The following is a 20800-nucleotide window of genomic DNA, read 5'->3' as shown; positions in this document are numbered from 1 at the left end:
TTGGGAGGCCGAGGTGGACAGATCACCAGAGGTCAGGAGTTTGAGCCTGGCCAACATGGTGAAACTCCATCTCTACTAAAAATGCAAAAATTAGCCAGGTTGGGTGGTAGACACCTGTAATCCCAGCTATTCAGGAGGCCGGGGCTGGAGAATCGCTTGAACCCAGGAGGCGGAGGTTGCCGTGAGCTGAGGTGGAGCCATTGCACTCCAGCCTGGGCAACAATAGCAAAACTCTGTTTCAGAAAAAAAAAAAAAAAAAAAAACAAAGAAAAATTTTGGGCCTTAAATGCTAGGGATGCTATAACAAAATATCATAGACTGGGTGGCTAAAAGTAATGGCAGAAACGGCAATTACCTTTGCACCAACCTAGCATCTCCAGATATAATTACAATGAGGGTTAAGGCTTTAACATATAAATGGGGTGTGGGGGGCGGGGTGTGTCAATTGAATCCATAGCACATGATTTCACTGAAAAAATTTACCAAATGTTTATTGCATTAGCACTGATTGTACACATTCTTTTCCAGAAAATAGAAGAGGAGACGTTTCTAGTTTATTTGATGAGACTAATATTACCCTGTTACCAAAACCAAAGACAATACAAAGACCGAAAACTATAGACCAATATACCTCATGAAGATAGGTGATGAAATCCTCAGCAAAATATTAGTAAATATGACCTAGCAATACATAAGAAGAATCAGTTAAGTGCAACCTATTCCAGGAATGTGAGACTGGTTTAACAGAAAATCAGTCAGTTTAATTTATATCATGAGGTTAAAGAAAAATCACATGATCGTATAAATTGATATCAAAAAGTTATTTGAAAATTCAACACCCATTCATGATGAAACTTGGCAAACTACTAATAAAGAGAACGTCCTCATCTTAATATAGATCATCTACACTCTGGGTGTAGTGACTCACACCTGTAATCCCAGCACTTTCGGAGGCTGAGGCAGGAGGAACACTTGAGCTCAGGAGTTTGAGACCAGCCTGGGCACCAGAGTGGGACTGCATCTCTACAAAAAATAAAAATGTTAGCTGGGCATGGTGGCACATGCCTGTAGTCCCAGCTGCTTGGGAGGTTGAGGTGGAAAGATCACTTGAGTCCAGAAGGTTGTGGCTGCATCGTATTTAATGGTGAAAAATTGAATGCTTTCCCACTTAAAATCTGGGGCAAGTGTAGGATATCTGCTCTTATCACTCCTATTCAGCTCACTAGAAGTCCTGGCCGAGCACGATGGTTCGCACCTGTAATCCCAGCACTTTGGGAGGCCGAGTTGGGTGGATCACTTGAGGTTAGGAGTTCGAGACTAGCCTGGCCAACATGGTGAAACCCCATCTCTACTAAAAATGCAAAAAAATTTAGCTGGGCGTGGTGGCAGGTGCCTGTAATCCCAGCTACTGGGGATGCTGCTGTAGCAGGGAGAATCGCTTGAACCCAGGAGGTGGAGGTTGCAGTGAGCCGAGAACGCACCACTGCACTCCAGCCTGGGCAACAGAGTGAGACTCTGTCTCAAATTAAAAAAAAAGACTGATGAAATAAAGATGAACTAAATAAATGGAGAGATGTGCCATGTTTTATGGCTGGAAGACCCCAAAAAATAAAGGTATCAATCCTCTCTAAATTGATATACAGTTTTAATACAATGTTAATCAAATTCCCAGGAAGATTTTTTTTTGTAGCCATACATAAGCTTATTTTAAACTTTGTATAGAAAGGCAAAGGAACTAGATTAAAACATTTCTTGAATAAGAAGAGTATGAAGAATCATGCCAACTGATTTTAAGACTCAATATTCGACTTCAATCATCAAGAATGGTATTTTCAGAGTAGACACAGATCAATGGGATAGAATAGAGAACCCAGAAACAGACCTATTCAAATGTGCCTAACTGATTTTTGACAAAGGTGAAAATGCAATTTCAAAAATAGCCTTCTCAACAAATGTTGGAGCAATTGCACATCCACACACAATAACAACAAAAGAGAACCTGACCTAAAACTTATGTGAACATTATTTAATTCAAAATGAATCATAGATTAAAATGTAAAGTTGTATACATAATAGAAAAAGTTTTATATAAAACTTCTTTGGGGCCAAACATGGTGGCTCACACCTGTAATCCCAGCACTTTGGGAGGCCAAGGCGGGCAGCTCACCTGAGGTCAGGAGTTTGAGACCAGCCTGGCCAACATAGCGAAACCCCATCTCTACTAAAAATACAAAAATTAGCCAGGCGTCATGGCGCACACCTGTAATCCTAGCTACTCAGGAGGCTGAGGCAGGAGATTTACTTGAACCCGGGAGGCAGAGGTTGCAGTGAGCCAAGATTGCGCCACTGCACTCCAGCCTGTGAGACAGAGTGAGTCTCTGTCTCAAACAACAAAAAAAACTTATTTGGGACCCAGTGGTTGGCACATCCTTCTGAGCACCAAATACAAGATCCATAAAAGAAAATGATATATTGAGCTATAGTAAGAGACATGAGCAGAAATTTCACCAGAGATAAAAAGAGATGGCAAATACGAATATGAAAACATGTTCAACATTAAGTATTCAGGAAATGCGAATTAACACTACCATGAGCTAGCACTACACACACGTTGAGACAGCTAAAATAAATACCAAATCCTGGTGAGGCTGCAGAGGAACTGGATCTCTCAGATACTGCTAGAGGAAATGTAAAATGGTACAGACACTCAAGAAAAAGTTTGGCAATTACTTACAAAACTAAACAGAACCATTTACAAAAGACTACATATTGTATGATTCCATTTGTAGATGGGATTTTGTTATGTGCAGAGTAACCAAATACATAGAGACAAAGTAGGTTAGTGGTTGCCTAGGGCTAAGTATGGATCGGGAGATAGGGATGCACTGCTAATAGGTATGGCATTTCTTTTGGGAGTTTTGAAAATGTTCTAAAATTTTATTATAGTGATGGTTGCACAACTCTGAATATACTAAAAGTTATTAAATTATACACTTTATTTTTTTTATCTTTTTTTTGACACAAGTTCTCGTTCTGTTACCCAGGCTGAAATACAGTGGTATGATCTTGGCTCACTGCATCCTATGCCTCCAGACTCAAGCAATCCTCCCGCCACAGCCTCCCATGTAGCTGGGTCTACAGGCACATGCCATCACACTCAGCTAATTTTTAAAAACATTTTTGTAGAGACAAGGTCTCACTATATTGCCCAGGCTGCTCCTAAGCTCAAGTGACCCTCCTCCCTCAGCCTCCCACATTCCACCTGAATTATACACTTTAAATAGATGAATTGTATGGTATATGAATTGGATCTCAATAAAGACGTTTTAAAATTTGCACATTTCACTTCAATAGGCATTTCAAAAACAACTACATGACTGCAAAGAGAATCCTGACTTCTTTGGCCACAGTAAACCTCATAGTACAGGGATTCAGTTCTTCATTTGATGAAACCCTCTTATAATGTATCATCATGAAATAAATTTTTTGATGTCCTCAAAATAAACACATTCTAACCATAAAATCCAACATCATACTCTTGAGCATTTATCCAGAAAAATGAAAATTCCTATACATTTTACAGGAATGTTCACAACAGCTCTATTTGTAATAACTTAAAATTGGAAACAACCCAAATGTTTTAGTGGTTGAATGGTTAAGTGTGGCCATACTATGGATTACTACTCAGCAATAAAAAGGAATGAACTATTGATACACAGAACAACCTGGGTAAATTTTTAAACCATGCCGAGTGAAAAATGACAATCTCAAGTTACATAATGTATGATTCCATTTATCTAAAGTTCTTGAAGTGACAAAATTATTGAAATGGAGAACAAATTAATGCTTTCCAGGGGTTAGGAATGGAGATTGAGGTGGGAGAGGATGGGAATGACTTTAAAAAGATAGTACAACTCATCTCTGTGGTGCTGGAATATTCTGTCTCTTATCCATGGAAGTGTTTTCATGAATCTACACGTGATAGCATTATATAAAACTATACACATGTGCATATGCCTGCAAATAAATGTGTGTAAAACCTGTGAACTGAACGAGCTCTGTGGATTGTACTGTTCATTTCCTGGTTTGACAATGCACTGTAGTTATATAAGTTACTACCATTATGGAAAAATAGGTAGAAGGATACATGGGATGGACCTACATTATTTTTGCAAATTCCTGTGAATCTGTGATTATTTCAGAGTAGAAGGCTCAGGAATTAGAATTGGTGTATAAAAATAGAAATATTTATGTCCAAATTATCAGATTCCTTTCCAAAAGATTATGCCAATTTAAATTGTTACCTAAATTAGAGAGTATACCAATATCACTACATTCTCATCAGCATTAAGTATGTCCATTATTTTGATGTACTTGTTTTGTCTGTGTATTCTTTTTAATTTGTTAGAATATGTATATTTTTAAATTTTAAAACATGTTTTATTTTATTTTTAATTTTAGATTCAGGGCATACATGTGCAGGGTATATTGGGTGATACTGGAGTTTGGGTTTCTAGTGAACCCATCACCCAATATTGAACATAATATCTGATAGGGTAGTTTTTTTCAATCCTTCCCCCACTCTTTTCGGCTCCTTTTTTGGAGTCCCTAGTATCTATTATTTCTGTCTTTATGTCCACCTGTACCCACTGTTTAGCTCCCATCTATAAGTGAGAGCATGTGGTATTTGGTTTTCTGTTTCTCTTTTAATTCACATAGGATAATAGCCTCTAGCAGCATCCATGTTGCTGCAAAGGACATGATTTCACTCTTTTCTATGGCTGTGTACTATTCCATGGTGTATATGTAGCACATTTTCTTTATCCAGCCCATCTTTGATAGGACACTTAGGTTGATTCCATGGCTTTACTATTGTGAATAGTCCTTTAATAAACAGACTAGTACGGGGTCTTTTTGTTTTACATAGGATTAGCTAACTTACATTCATACCAGCAGTGTATAAGCATTCCCTTTTCTCATATCCTTGCCCACATCTGTTATTTTTTGACTTCTTCCTTTTTTTTTTTTTTGAGACAGAGTCTTGCTCTGTCACCCAGGCTGGGGTGCAGTGGCGCGATCTCGGCTCACTGCAAGCTCCGCCTCCCAGGTTCATGCCATTCTCCTGCCTCAGCCTCCCAAGTAGCTGGGACTACAGGTGCCCACCACCACGCCCGGCTAATTTTTTTGTATATTTAATAGAGACAGGGTTTGACCGTGTTAGCTAGGATGGTTTTGATCTCCTGACCTCGTGATCCACCAGCCTCGGCCTCTCAAAGTGCTGGGATTACAGGCATGAGCCACCGTGCCCGGCCTATTTTTTGACTTTTTAATAATGGCTATTCCGACTGGTGTGAAATGGCATCTCATTGTGATTTTAATTTGCTCTTCTCTGATAATTAGTGATGCTGAGCATTTTTTCATGTTTCTTGGCCACTTGTATGCCTTCTATTGATCATGTACTTTGCCCACTTTTTAATGCAATTCCTTGTTTTTTTTTCTTGTTGATTTAATTCAGTTTTTCTTTCTTTCTTTCTTTTTTTTTTTTTTGAGACTGAGTCTCGCTCTGTCACCCAGGCTGGAGTGCAGTGGCGCCATCTCGGCTCACTGCAAGCTCCACCTCGCAGGTTAACACCATTCTCCTGCCTCAGCCTCCCGGGTAGCTGGGACTACAGACGCCCACCACCACGCCTGGCTAATTTTTTGTATTTTTTAGTAGAGACGGGGTTTCACTGTGTTAGCCAGGATGGTCTCGATCTCCTGACCTCATGATCCACCTGCCTTGGTCTCCCAAAGTGCTGCCATTACAGGCATGAACCACTGCGCCCGGCCGATTTAATTTTCTTATAGATTCTGCATATTAGTCCTTTGTTGGATGCATAGTTTGCACATATTTTTTCTGATTCTGTAGGTTGTCTATTTACTTTGTTGATTGTTGCTTTTGCTGTGCAGAGCTTTACCACTGGTCAATTTTTGATGTTGTTGCAATTACTTTTGAGGTCTGTCAAATTCTTTGCCTAAGCCAATGTCCAAAAGAGTTTTTTAAGTTTTCTCCTAGAGTTTTTATAGTTTCAGGTCTGACATTTCAGTCTTTAATACATCTTGAGTTAATTTTTCTATCTGGTGAGAGGTAGGCGTCCAGTTTTACTCTTCTGCAAATGACTAGCTAGTTTTCCCAGCACCATTTATCGAATAGAATATCCTTTCCCCATTGTTTATTTTTGTTGACTTGGTTGAAGACCAGTTGATTGTACGTGTGTGGCTTTATTTCTGGGTTCTCTATTGTATTCCATTGATTATGTCTCTGTTTTTTTATCTGTACCATGCTGTTTTGGTTATTATAGCCTTGTAGTATAGTTTGAAGTCAGGTAGTGGGATGCTTCTAGCTTTGTTCTTTTTGCTTAGGATTGCTTTGGCTATTCATTCTCTTTTTTGGTTCCATATGAATTTTAGAATTTTTTTTTAATTCTGTGAAAATGATGTTTGTAATTTGTTAGGAATTGTATTGAATCTGTAGATTGCTTTGGGCAGTATGATCTCTTATGTCGACCATCTGTTTTTCATACTGAGGATATATAAGCTAACCAAAATACTGATACATGATTTATATGCCATAATTTGTTTGATGTATGTATATAAATAAAACTATTCAGAAGAAATTGGCTTTATATGTTTTAGGGAGACATAAGACATAAATCAGTACATGTAAGGTATATATTGGTTTGGTCCAGAAAGGCAGGACAACTGGAAGTGGAGGGCTTCCTGGTCATAGGTAGATTCCAAAATTGTTTTGATTGGCAGTTGGTTGAAAGAGTTAAGTTATTATCTTGGAATCAATGGAAAGGAGTGTCTGGATTAAGATAAGGGATTCTGGAGACCAAGGTTATTATTATGTAGATGAAGCCTGCAGGCGGCAGGCTTCAGAGAGAATAGATGCTAAATGCCTCTATCAGACCGAAAAAGGTGCCAGACTCTTAATTAATTTATCCTGGGTCAGGAGAAGACCTGGAAAGGGAAGGGGATTATCTACAGTTTGTAGATTTTCTCCACAGGAGACAGCTTTGCAGGGCCATTTCAAAATATGTCAAAAAATATATTTGGGGATAAAATACTTCAACTTCTTTCGGGGCCTGTTACCTGTTGTGTGTACTATACTAGAGTCAGATTGGAATTTGATATCTTATTGCTACAAAGAGCCTGTTTTGTCACTCTTAAGATCTCTGTTTTAATGTTTATACTAGTCAGTTGTGTCTGAAGTCCAAAGGAAGGAGAATATAATGAGACATGTCCTTCCCATCGTGGCCTGGTTTTTCAGGTTTACTTGGCCACAGAAGAGGGATTTATTCAGTTGGCTGGGGGGCTTAGGATTTTATTTTTGGTATACTTGTATAAAACTCACATCAGTTTGGATCCTTGCTGTTAAATAAAAATTTTTTAAAATTATTACTGGATGGGAAGGGGAAACAAAATCTGCACAGAACATTTATTTCTTGATCTGCAGGTTATAAACAACTTGTGAAATGAGTGATTTGGAAGATGATGAGACACCCCAGCTTTCTGCCCATGCCTTAGCAGCTCTCCAGGAATTTTATGCTGAGCAAAAGCAACAAATTGACCCAGGCGAGGAAGATAAATATAACATTGGAATAATAGAAGAGAATTGGGTAAGTAAATGCATTTCACAGCCATCAGGAAGTATTGATGTGGAACCTACTCTGTGCATTAGTCCAGTGTTTGTCTGTCTCACCTAAAACTGGAATCTCTGTCACCTGTCATTTGGGATCTGAACTTCTCTATGGGGAGCTAAGACAGAAAGCAGTCAGTGAACGTTTTAGAACAGTGTAACAGCTTTTCTTGAACAGCTGTTCTTGATTCTGACTATCAGGCTGGTTGGTGATCAGAAGATGGGGTTTTTCAGATAAGGAGATAATGATGGAGGATTTCTCCTCTTGGTCACTTTGCAAGCCAGGGACCCTCAGCTGGCAACACCCCTCCTGGGCCTTGCTCGGCCACGCTGGTGTGCCCCAGCTTGGCTGTGTTACAGCTCGTACCCATGTTCAGCGGTTCCCAAGTTGTTCTTCTGCGTCCAAGAAGAATGAGGATATGAGGGACATTGGAGGGTGAAGAGGGTGGGGAAGAATTTTAATGAGTGATGAAAACTGCTTTCAGCAGAGACGGGATGCAGGTTTAGGGGATAGTTACCCCATGTGGCTGGGTGTGGGGCCCTTTATGGACTCAGAATGGGGAGTATGTGCTGTTGGTTTGTGAGTATGCAAAAAAGGTGAAGGTGAAGGCACCACTCAAAGGTGGGCACAACAGTGTAGAAAAAACAAATAGGAAAGGGTAAGTATATGTAAAATAGGTAAAGGGTGGAGAACAATGAGAGGAAAGTGTGCAAACAGGAAGACAAGTTCTCAATCTGTTCCAAGGATTTCACTTGTAGCTTGGCTTTCAGGCTTTAAACTGTCTTCATCTTGGAGGTGGGGTTTTCCTGGGGACCCACCCCATCTGCCTAGGCATTTGTCTGCCTCTGTCAATAATACCTTATTATGTCCAATACAAACTTCTGCTTCATTCTTGGATACAGATACACCCTACCAGTTTTTATGGACCCCAGAAATCCTGGTGGAAACAGAAAATATTATCATTGCCGGAAATTGGGGAACTAAATTTAAACATGTGTTGAAAAATTGATGAGAAGGAAATTTAAAGAAGATACTAATAGTTTCTGGTGTATAATATATATTTCAATTATATTTTTATCATCTGAATTACAATAGGGATTAGAAAAAAATGAGTTGAAGGAAACTCCTAACATGACCTGGAACCTATAATTTTTTCTTTAAAGGAAATAGTTGGGAAACAGACAAGGCTTGAAGTTTGTCTGTGACTACCCCTTGATAATAGGTGTATCTTCAACACTTTGCAGCTGGAAGGAAGCTTCTGTATGCTTATCATTTTTTATAGTCTTTAATATTTTTGTGTCCAGTTTGGATCTCTGAGTTATATAAACTTTTCCTATTTACCCTGTTTGAAGCTAACTGTGATAAACATGTTTCTTTCCATTTATTCCACATGTTCCACTTATTCTAAAGCCTCTTTCTCACTGTTTCCCTTCTTTATGTCTGTTTATCTTCTAGCTTGATGCTTCTGTAAGTAAAAAATATAGGAAATTTGAAGTACTGCATTATTCTTGAGGTGGTCTGTCTTTTTCTTTTTTCCTTCTGCTTAATTTTTAAAATACTATGTACTTTTTTTCTAATTATGAAAAGTAGTCCTAATCCCACTGCTTAGAATTAACACGTTTTCTAATTTTGAAACTTTGGTTTGATTATAAAATTGAGGAAATGTAGAAAGCATAAAAATTGACAGACAAGATTTAGCCATGATGTCTACTAGAGGTATTGGGTACTTGCCTCCTCCACAAATAAGAATCAAAATATTGAGCCAATAATCTCACTTCAAATAGATTACCTTAGAGAAAATGCTGGAATTCAACAGGGAAGTGACAGGAAACACCTAAGGTGAGGACGGAGAGGAAATGAGGCAGCCTGCTTGACAGGGATCAGTTAGGATCCTGGAGAGGCCCCCAGTGTGGGGAAAGGCTAAGTGAGTGACTTCTAGCAGTTTATATTCCCACCAAGGATTCTGCAATTCTAGCCACAGAAGAGCCCTTTTGGCCCATGAAGGCCCTGAGGCAAACATAGGGAACTGCCTAGGGACCATGTGATGGCATTGCTCCAGATAGGGAGCACATGCCAAGTCCCACACAAGGCACCGTTTTGAGAGCCCAGCTCCCACAAGACTGCATCCTGCCGTGACACCCAACAGCTCCTGCATCTCCACATCTCTGGAGCCCCATTGACTTCCCCCAGACTCAGCTGAGGTTGCTGTGGTCTGCTGCCACCAGGGGTGAAGTGTGAGCCATTGGCAGCAAGCAACCCCACTGCCGGTAGTAGCAGGACCACTGCACAATTAAAAGTTACCTTAGGAAAAGCTACCCTGCTTATAGCCATGACTAGGGCCAAAGTGTGCCCTTCCCAACCTCTTGTTTATGGCTGCTGCCACTGAAAGCCACACCACCCTCCCTAAGAATAGCACAGCTACTGCTGTTTCCACCGGGAATCCTGAGTACAGGCCTGCTCAGCCTGGCTCCATCTTCCCCTCCATGATGTAAGGGACACCATAAGTGGCCAATTTTTTTTTTAATTTTCTTTTTCTCCAAGCCAGAGTCCCACTCTGTCACCCAGGCTGGAGTGCAGTGGTGCGATCTCGGCTCACTGCAACCTCTGCCTCCTTGTTTCAAGCCATTCTTGTGCCTACAGGCATGTGCCACTACACCTGGTGATTTTTTTTTTTTTGTATTTTTGGTAGAGACAGGGTTTTACCATGTTGGCCAGGCTGGCCTTGAAATTATCTGCCTGCCTTGGCCTCCCAAAGTGCTGGGATTACAGGCAGGAGCTACTGTGCCTGGCTTTTTAAAAATTTTCAGGGTCCCAGAAGGCAAAGCGAAGACAAAAGAGATAGAAAACCTATTTCATGGAATAATAGCTGAAAACTTCCCAAGTCTAGCAAGAGATTTACACATCCAGATACAGGAAGCTTAGAGATTCCCAAACAGATTAAATTCAAAAAAGTATTCTTCATGGCACATTATTGTCAAACTGTTGGAAGTCAAAAGTCAAAGAGAATTCTAAAAACAGCAAGACAAAATGACTAGTCACTTAAAAGGGAAACTTCATCAGACTAACAGCATATTCTCAGCAGAAATCTTACATGCCAGGAGAGAATGGGGTGATATATTCAAAATATTGAAAGAAAAAAAAAAGAAAAAAAAAACTGCCAACAAAAGATTCCATACCCAGCAAAATTATTCTTCGTAAATGAAAGAGAAATCAAGACTCCCAGACAAGTAAAAGCTGAGGAAATTCATCACCTCTAGACCAGCCCTGCAAGAAATACTTAAAGGAGCAAAAGGATGAAATCTACCATCATGGAAATACACTAAAGTATAAAACCCACTGGTAAAGCAAACACAGAAAACCATCAAACCATAATGATAAACAGTAAGAGAAAGAAAGGAACAAAGGATATACAAGACAACCAGAAATAAATTAATAAAATGTTAGGAATAAGCCCTCACATATCAACAACAACCTTGAATGTAAATGGATTACACTTTCCTCTTAGAAGATAGAGACTGCCTGAACAGATTTAAAGAAAAAAAAAACCTGATCCACCTATATGCTGCCTACAAGAAACTCATCTCACCTGTAAAGACATACAGACTGAAAGTAAAGGGATGGAAAAAAAAAAGATATTCCATGCACAAGGAAACCAAAAACAAGCAGGACTAGCTGTGCTTATATCAGATAAAGCAGATTTTAAGTAAAAAAACAGTGCAAAGAAACAAGGTTATTATATAATGATAAAGCGATCAATTCAGCTAGAGTAAATGATTCTAAACATATATGGACCCAACACTGGAGCACCTGATGTATAAAGCAGATCTTATTATATCTAAAAGGAGAGATAGGCACGAATACAGTAATATCTGGATACTCCAACATTAGTTAGATCATCTACATAGAAAATTAACAAAGAAACATTGTATTTAAACTGCACTTTAGACCAATGGACTTAAGAGACGTTTGCAGAACATAGCATCCAACAGCTACAGAATATGCATTCTTCTCATCATCACATGGAACCTTCTCCAGTTCCATGTGGTTATGTTCGGACAGAAAACAAGTCTCAACAATTTTTGAAAAATTGAAATGTCAGATATCTTCTCAGGTCATAACAGAATAAAACTAGAAATCAATAACAGGAGAAACTTTGGAAACTAAAAATACAGGGAATTTAAATATTCTCCTGAATGATCATTAGGTCAGGGATGAAATTAAAGAGGAAGTCCAAAAATTTCCTGAAACAATGGAAAATCAAAACACAACATACCAAAATCTATGGAATACAGCAAAAACAGTGCTAAGAGTGAAGTTTATAGCAATAAAAATCTACATCTAGAAAGTAGGAAGGTTTCAAATAAATAATCTAACAATGCAACTTAAGAAACTAGAAAAGCAAGAACAAACCAGTCCCAAAATCAGTAGAAGGAAAGAAATAATAAAGAGCAGACAGAACTAAACAAAATGCAGAATAAAAAATATTCAATGGATCAATGAAAAGTTGGCTTTCTGAAAACATAGGGAAAACCAGTAAACTACTAGCTAGACTAACCAAGAAAAAAGACAAAAGACAAAAATAAATAAAATCAGAAATAAAGGGGACATGACAACCGAAGTCCAGGACCAGATGACTTTACTGCTGAATTCTACCAAACTTAAAAAGAATAATCAATACCAATTATCTTTAAATTATTCCAGAAGTTTGAAGTGGAGAGAATTCTCCCTAATTCATTCTATGAGGCCAGCATTATCCTGACACCAAAACCAGACAATAATGTAAGAAATAAAGAAAATTACAGGCCAGTATCCCAGATGAATATAGACACAAAAGTCCTCAACAAAATACTAGTAAATAGAACCCAATAGTACATCAAAAAAATATGGCACCATGATTAAGTGGGATTTATCCTAGAGATTCAAGGAAGGTTCAACACCTGCAAATCAATAAACATAATAACATCACATCAACAGACTGAAGGACAAATATTATATGATCATCTCAATAGCTGCAGAAAAAGCATTTTAAAAAATTCAACATCCCTTCATGATAAAAACTCTCAACAAACTAGGCATAAAGGAACATACCTCATCATAATAAAGGCTATATATGATAAACCCACAGCTAACATCATACTGAATGGGGAAAAGCTGAAAGTCTTTCCTCTAAGATCAGGAATAAGATAAGCCTGCCCACTTCCACCACTGCTATTTAATATAGTACTGGAAGTCCTAACTAGGACAATTGGGCAAGAAAAAGAAATAAAAAGCATCTAAATTGGAAAAGAAGTCAAATTGTCCCTCTTTATAGATGACATGACATGATCTTACACCTAGAGAAACCTAAAGACTCCAGGAAAAAACTTTTAGATCTTATAAATTCAATAAGATTGCAGGGTACAAAATCAACATACAAAAATCAGTAGCGACCGGGCACGGTGGCTCACGCTTGTAATCCCAGCACTTTGGGAGGCCGAGGCGGGCGGATCACGAGGTCAGGAGATCGAGACCACGGTGAAACCCCGTCTCTACTAAATGAGGCAGGAGAATTGAACCTGGAGGTGGCAGTGACCGAGATTGCCATGCTGCAGCCTGGGGACAGGATCCGTAAAAAAACAAAAATCAGTAGCATTTCCATACACCAGTAATGAACTAGCTGAGAAAGAAATCGAGAAGGCAATCCTGTTTACAATAGCTACAAGAAAAAGAAATACCTAGTAATAAATTTAACCAAGGAGGTGAAAGGTTTCTACAAGGAAGACTACAAAACTCTGAGGAAAGAAATTGAAGACACCAGCAAATGGAAAGACATCCCGTGCTCACGGATTGAAAGAATAATCATAGTTAAAATGATTATACCTAAAGCAATGTATATATCCAGTACAATCCCTATCAATACTAATGTCATTTTTCACAGGAAAAAAAAGTCCTGAAATTCCTATGGAACCAAAAAACAGCCTGAATGGCCAAAGCAATCCTGAGCGAACAGAACAAGGGTGGAGGCATCACACTACCTGAATTCAAATGATGTTACAAGGCTATAGTAACCAAAACAGCATGGTATCGGTATTACAACAGACACATAGACCAATGGAACAGAATAGAGAACCCAGAAATTAATCCACATATCCATAGCCAACTGATTTTTGACAAAGGTGCCAAGGGCAAAGGACATCTCTTCAATAAATGGTGTTAGAAATATTAGATATCCATATGCAGAAGAATGAAACAGGACCCCTATCTCTCACCATATGCAAAAGTCAACTCAAGATGAATTAGACTTAAGACTATGGCCTGAAACTATAAAACTTCTAGACAAAAACATAAGGGACACACTTCAGAACATTGGTCTAGGCAAAGATTTTATGGCTAAGACCTCAAAAGTACAAGAAACAAAAATAGACAAATGGGACTCTATGAAATTTAAATGCTTCTACACAGCAATGGAGAGGCAACCCATTGAGATGTATAAAATATTTGAAAACTATTCATCTGACAAGGGACTCATATCTAGAATATATAAGAAACTCAACCAAAATTTCAAAACCAAATAATCCCATTAAAATGGGCAAAGGACCTCAATAGACATTTCTCAAAAGAAGACATACAAATGGCCAACTGGTATATGAGGAAGGGCTCAACATTACTAATCATTAGGGTTATGCAAATCAAAACCACAGTGAGATGTAATGTTATCCCAGAATGGCTATTATTAAAAAGATTAAAAATAGCAGGTACTGGTAAGGGTGTGGAGGAAAGGGAACTCTTATACACCATTGGTGGGAATGTAAATTACTATAGTTACTATGGAAAACAGTATAGTGATTTCTCAAAAAACTAAAACCAGAATTACCATATGACCTAGCAGTCTCACTACTGAATATTTATTCAAAGAAAAAGAAATTAGTATATCAAAAACTTACCTGCTCCTCATGTTTCTTGCAGCACTATTCACAATAACAAGGATAGGAATCAACCTGTCCATCAACAAATTAATGGATAAAGAAAATGTGATATATATACACAATGGAATACTGTTTAGCCATAAAAAGTAGTGAAATTATGTCATTTGCAGCAAAGTGGATGGAACTGGAGGTCATTATGTTAAGTGAAATAAGCCAGGCACAGAAAGACAAATATTGCATATTCTTATATGCGGAGGCTAAAAATGTTGATGTCATGGAGATAGAGAATAGAATGATAGATACCAGAGGCTGGGAAGGTGGGGTGGGGGTGATGAAAAGAGATTGGTAAATGAGTACAAACATATAGTTAAATAGAAGGAATAAGATCTGATGTTCTATAGCAGAGTAGGGTGACTATAGTTAACAATAGTGTATTGTATATTGCAATATAGCTAGCAGAGAGGACTTGAAACATTCCCAACACATGATAAATACTCAAGGTGATGGATACCCTAAATACCCTGACTTGATCAATACACATTCTGTGCATGTAACGAAATATAACATGTATCCCATAAATATGTACAAATAGGAAAGAAGACATTGGAAAACTAGCAGATAAATCCAGGAGGCTCAATATTCAACAAATAAGATTCCAGAAAAACAGAACAAAAAACGAAGAGGGAAGGAAAGCTTTAAAGAATATTAGAAATTTCCCAGAACTGAAGACCCTGATGAAGATACATGATTATGATGATTATGAAAATTCTGGATACAGATGACAAAGAACATCCTAGAACCTTCCAGAAGAAAAATGGGTCTCCTACAAAGTCTTCGGACTATGAGTTACATTGCACTTTTCAATAGCTTTATTAGAAACTTTTAAAAATAGAGTGATACATTCAATATTTTGAGTGAAAATTTTGTTCACCCTAGAATTATTTTTCCTTTTCTTTTCTTTTTTGAAATGGAGTCTCACTATGTTGCCCAGGCTAGTCTCAAACTCCTGGGCTCAAGCAATCCTCAAACTCAGCTTCCTGAGTAGCTGGGATTATACACATACTACCACACCAACTGTAGCCTAGAATTCTGTACCCAGCTAAACTATTACTTGTGTGAGGATAAAATAAAAACATTTTATATATGACAAGTCTCATTACATTGACCTCTTGTGTACTTCTCAAGAGCTGTACGAGGGTTTGCTGCAAGTGAGAAGAAAGAAGACATGAGCTCCAAGGAATAGGAAATCTGATGCATATAGTAGGAGAGGGAATTCCCAGGATGATGGTGACACAGAATATCCCAGTGTAACGGTTGTGCTGCAAATCTGGAGAGCAGACAATCTACATTGTAGTAGGAGGATGGCGTGTTCCAGAACAGAGATCTTCGGGGAAATATAAAAGTGATAGGATATCCAATATGTAGAAAATTGTATTGAAAGGCCAATAGAGGATGTTAGAAGAATTAGGGATAAATACAAACTAAACAAGCAAATGAAACAGTCATGCATTTACTTACTCTAGGAAAAACAAGAAGGAATTCTACTGAAAGGAAAAGCAATTATAGTATACCACTTGGCTCAATAATGAACACTGACACTTAATTCTAACTAACCAAAACTTGCTTTAAAACTACACTGGGGCTGGGCACGGTGGCTCACGCCTGTAATTCTACCACTTTGGGAGGCCTAGCGGGGTAGATTTCCTGAGGTCAGGAGTTTGAGACCATCCTGGCCAACATGGCAAATCCCAAGTCTACTCAAAATACAAAAGTTAGCCAGGTATGGTGGCATGTGCCTGTAGTCCCAGCTACTTGGGAGGCTGAGGTGGGAGGATCATTTGAGCCTGGGAGGCAGAGGTTGCAGTGAGCCGAGATCATGCCACTGCACGCCAGCCTGGGTGACAGAGTGAGACTCTGGCTCAAAAAACAACAATAACAACAACAAAAAAAACTATATATTAGGAGGGTGAAGGAAAGGCAAATGATGTGTATGAGAGAGCAAAATCCTCATCTATATAATAAATACCTAGTATATATACGGTGGATTATCAAGGGATAGCATTTAAAATGTAGTATTTAGAGATGTGGCAATAAATGATCAGAGAAAGAGCCAAAAGTTGAAAAGGGTTGCTTCTGAGGAGTGAGGCTCAATGGCAGGGGGTCATGGGATAGAAGACTATTGTTTTTCTTTATAAGCCTAGTAGTGCTTTTGACTTTTTTTTTTTTTTTTGGATGGAGTCTCGCTCTATCGCCCAGGTTGGAGTGCAGTGGTGAGATCTCACCTCACTGCAAGCTCCGCCTCCTGGGTTCACGCCATTCTCCTGCCTCACCTCCTGAGTACCTGGGACTACAGGCGCCTGCCACCACGCCCAGCTAATTTCTTTGTATTTTTAGTAGAGACGGGGTTTCACCATGTTAGCCAAGCTGGTCTCATCCGCCCGCCTTGGCCTCCCAAAGTGCTGGGATTACAGGCGTAAGCCACCACACCTGGCCTGCTTTTGACTTTTAAAGCCATGTTCATGTAACGTATTAAGAGCAGGGTTCTCCTCAGTTGGACAGGCACAAAGACAATTCTGGAAGGAACATCATGATGACTGCCCAAGGAGAGTCCCAAGTCCAGTTCAAACTTGTATTGGTTGGTGATGGTGGTACTGGAAAAACTACATTTATGAAATGTCAATTGGTGAATTTGAGACGTACATAGCTACCTTGGGTATTGAGGTTCATTGCCTTGTGTTGCACACCAACAGAGGACCCATTCATTGTATGGGATACAGCTGGCCAGAAGAAATTTGGTGGAGTGAGAGATGGCTATTATACCCAAGCCCAGCATGCCATGATAATGTTTGATGTGACATCGAGAGTGAGTTACATGAATGTGCCGAGATCCTGTGGTGGCTCACGCCTGTAATCCCAGTACTTTGGGAGGCCGAGGTGGGCAGATCACCTGACGTCAGGAGTTTAAGACCAGCCTGGCCAACATGGTGAAACCCCGTCTCTACAAAAATAGAAAAATTAGCCAGGCGTGGTGGCATGTGCCTGTAATCCCAGCTACTTGGGAAGCTGAGGCAGAAGAATCTCTTGAACCCGGGAGGTGGAGGCTGCAGTGAGCTGAGATCATGCCATTGCACTCCAGCCTGGGTGACAGAGAGACATTCCATCTCAAAAAAAAAAAAAAAAAAAAGAATGTGCCTAACTGGCACAGAGATCTGGTACGATTATGTGAAATCATCCCCATTGTGTTGAGGGCAACTGAGTGGATATAAAGGACAGGAAAGTGAAGGCAAAATCTGTTCTCTTCCACCAAAAGAAGAATCTTCAGTACTATGACATTTCTGCCAAAAGTTACTGCAACTTTGAAAAGCTCTTCCCCTGGCTTGCTAGGAAGCTTATTGGAGACCCTAACTTGGAGTTTGTTGCCATACCTGCCCTTGCCCCATCAGAGGCTGTCATGGACTCAGCATCAACAGTGAAATATGAGCACAATTTAAATAGAAGTTGTTCAGAGATCATCATCTCCCTGATGAGGATGATAACCTGTGAGAATGAAGCTGGAGCCCAGCATCAGAAGTCTAGTTTTATTTGTCCTGTGAGATCAGCAGTGCAACATTTATTATGTAGGTAACAAATGTGCCTATTTATTATGTAGGTAAGTGGAACGTGTGCTTCATCTGTGGGATGCTGGAGATGAATGGGCTTCAAAATAAATGTCACAGTTTTAAAAATACCTTAATTGTTCGGACTTGCGTATTTAGCTGTTTTGGAATGCAGTTGATTTCTTCTTGAGTTTCAAATACAAGACTGCTACAGTCACATCACAATGCTCAGCGGTGAAATCTTGTTTGTTACTGTCATTCTTATTCCTTTTCATTTAGAATCAGAATAAGGTTGTATTTCAACTATCTTAAAAAAGGAGTGGGACTCTTTATCTTTATGGAATGATATGAGGAGAGCCAAAATCTATCATTGTGCCCTGATGGTGTTGGAGTGAGGAAGAAGGGCAGTTCAGTAGTCAACCAGCAGACAACTCTTACCACTTACGGTGCACGGTAGCAGATACTGTCTGCCACCTCCAAAATCAAGTGAACTCAAAACGCTTCCATTCTCTGTATGCTAGGGGCTTTCTTCCAGCTGTCCTTTGCAGAGGTAGAGGTCAGAGCTAGGCATTTTTCCTGTAGATAAGAATGGATAGACATGGCCAGGCACGGTGGCTCACACCTCTAATCCCAGCACTTTGGGAAGCCAAGGCGGGTGGATCACGAGGTCAGGAGTGCGAGACCAGCCTGACCAACATGGTGAAACCCCGTCTCTACTAAAAATACAAAAAATAGCCGGGTGTGGTGGCATGGACTTGTAATCCCAGCTACTTGGGAGGCTGAGGCAGGAGAATCACTTGAACCTGGGAAGCGGAGGCTGCAGTGAGCCGACATTGCGCCATTGCACTCCAGCCTTGGCGACAAGAGTGAGACTCCATCTAAAAAAATAATAATAATGGATAGACAGATGTAGATATGAATTAATACATACACCCACATGTATATGTACATTTTGTCTTTGGAAATATTTTAAACGTGGGCTTATGAGTGAATATTCAGCAAATAGCATGCAGACATCCAGATGGGAAATATTTGAAGCAATTCTCTTTTTCATTATATTCAGTAAATATTTATTGGTTTAAATATGTGTTATTAATGTTTTCATTCATACCACGTGCCACTTTGAATTGTACCTTGTTTCAATTGTTATAGTCATTTTGAATGCCATCTTGTTTTATTTTTACTTTTATTTTTATTTTTTTTGAGACGGAGTCTTGCTCTGTCACCCAGGCTGGAGTGCAGTGGCACAATCTCGGCTTATTGCAACCTCCGCCTCCCAGTTTCAAGCAGTTCTCTGCCTCAGCCTCCCAAGTAGCTGGGATTACAGGCCCCCGCCACCATGCCCAGCTAATTTCTGTATTTTTAGAAGAGATGGGGTTTCACCATCTTGACCAGGCTGGTCTTGAACTCCTGACCTCGTGATCCACCCACCTCAGCCTCCCAAAGTGCTGAGATTACAGGCGTGAGCCACCGTGCCTGGCCTGCCGTCTTGTTTTGAGTGATTTAGAACCATTCCATATTAGTAAGACCATCCAGATAAACCTTTTAAAAGGTCCAATAATAGACAAGCAGAGAGCCAAATCATGAGTGAACTCCCATTCACAGTTGCTACAAAAAGAAGAAAATACCTAGGAATACAACTTACAAGGGACGTGAAGGACCTCTTCAAGGAGAACTACAAACTACTGCTCAAGGAAATAAAAGAGGACATAAACAAATGGAAAAAAATTCCATGCTCTTGGATAGGAAGAATCAATATTGTGAAAATGCCCATACTGCCCAAAGTAATTTATAGATTCAATGCTATTCCCATCAAGCTACCATTGACTTTCTTTGCAGAATTAGAAAAACCTACTTTAATTTCATATGGAAAGAAAAAAGAGCCCATATATATAGCCAAGACAATCCTAAGCAAAATGAGCAAAGCTGGAGGCATCACACTACCTGACTTCAAACTATACTACAAGGCTACAGTAACCAAAACAGCATGGCACTGGTGCCAAAACAGATATATAGACCAATGGAACAGAACAGAGATCTCAGAAATAACACCATATATCTACAACCATCTGATCTTTGACAAACATGACAAAAACAAGCAATGGGGAAAGGATTCCCTATTTAATAAATAATGCTGGGAAAACTGGCCAGCCATATGCAGAAAAGAGAAACTGGGCCCCTTCCTTACACCTTATACAAAAATTAACTTAAGATGGATTAAAGACTTAAATGTAAAACCCCAAATCATAAAAACCCTAGAAGAAAACCTAGGCAATACGATTCAGGACATAGGCATGGGCAAAGACTTCATGTCTAAAACACCAAAAGCAATGGCAACAAAAGCCAACATTGGCAAATGGGATCTAATTAAACTAAAGAGCTTCTGCACAGCAAAAGAAACTATCATCAGAGTGAACAGCCCCCTACAGAATGGGAGAAAATTTTTGCAATCTACTCATCTAACAAAGGTCTAATATCCAGAATCTATAAAGAACATAAACAAATTTACAAGAAAAAAACAGCCCCATCAAGAAGTGGGCGAAGGATGTGAATGCACACTTCTCAAAAGAAGACATTTATGTGACTGATAAACATATGAACAAAAACTCAACATCAC

At 39.3% G+C, this 20800-nt stretch overlaps 1 protein-coding gene and 1 pseudogene across 4 annotated transcripts in view; both read left to right on the top strand.

Moving 5' to 3' along the window:
• The window catches only part of EEF1AKMT1 (EEF1A lysine methyltransferase 1), a 46146-nt gene that overhangs the window by 10182 nt on the left and 15164 nt on the right, over positions 1–20800 (top strand). For all 4 annotated transcript variants that reach the window (XM_032150712.2, XM_058437793.1, XM_058437792.1 and 1 more), the window contains exon 2: positions 7499–7661. In XM_032150712.2, coding sequence (XP_032006603.1) covers positions 7518–7661 — 144 coding nt within the window. In that variant the 5' untranslated portion in view covers positions 7499–7517. The remainder of the gene's footprint in view (positions 1–7498; positions 7662–20800) is intronic.
• LOC116467178 (GTP-binding nuclear protein Ran-like) lies at positions 17178–18130 on the top strand (annotated as a pseudogene).

This window comes from Hylobates moloch, unplaced genomic scaffold (genome assembly GCF_009828535.3).
Source record: "Hylobates moloch isolate HMO894 unplaced genomic scaffold, HMol_V3 SCAFFOLD_4, whole genome shotgun sequence".
NCBI classification, from domain to species: domain Eukaryota; kingdom Metazoa; phylum Chordata; class Mammalia; order Primates; family Hylobatidae; genus Hylobates; species Hylobates moloch.
This window is presented reverse-complemented; position numbering and strand designations above follow the sequence as displayed.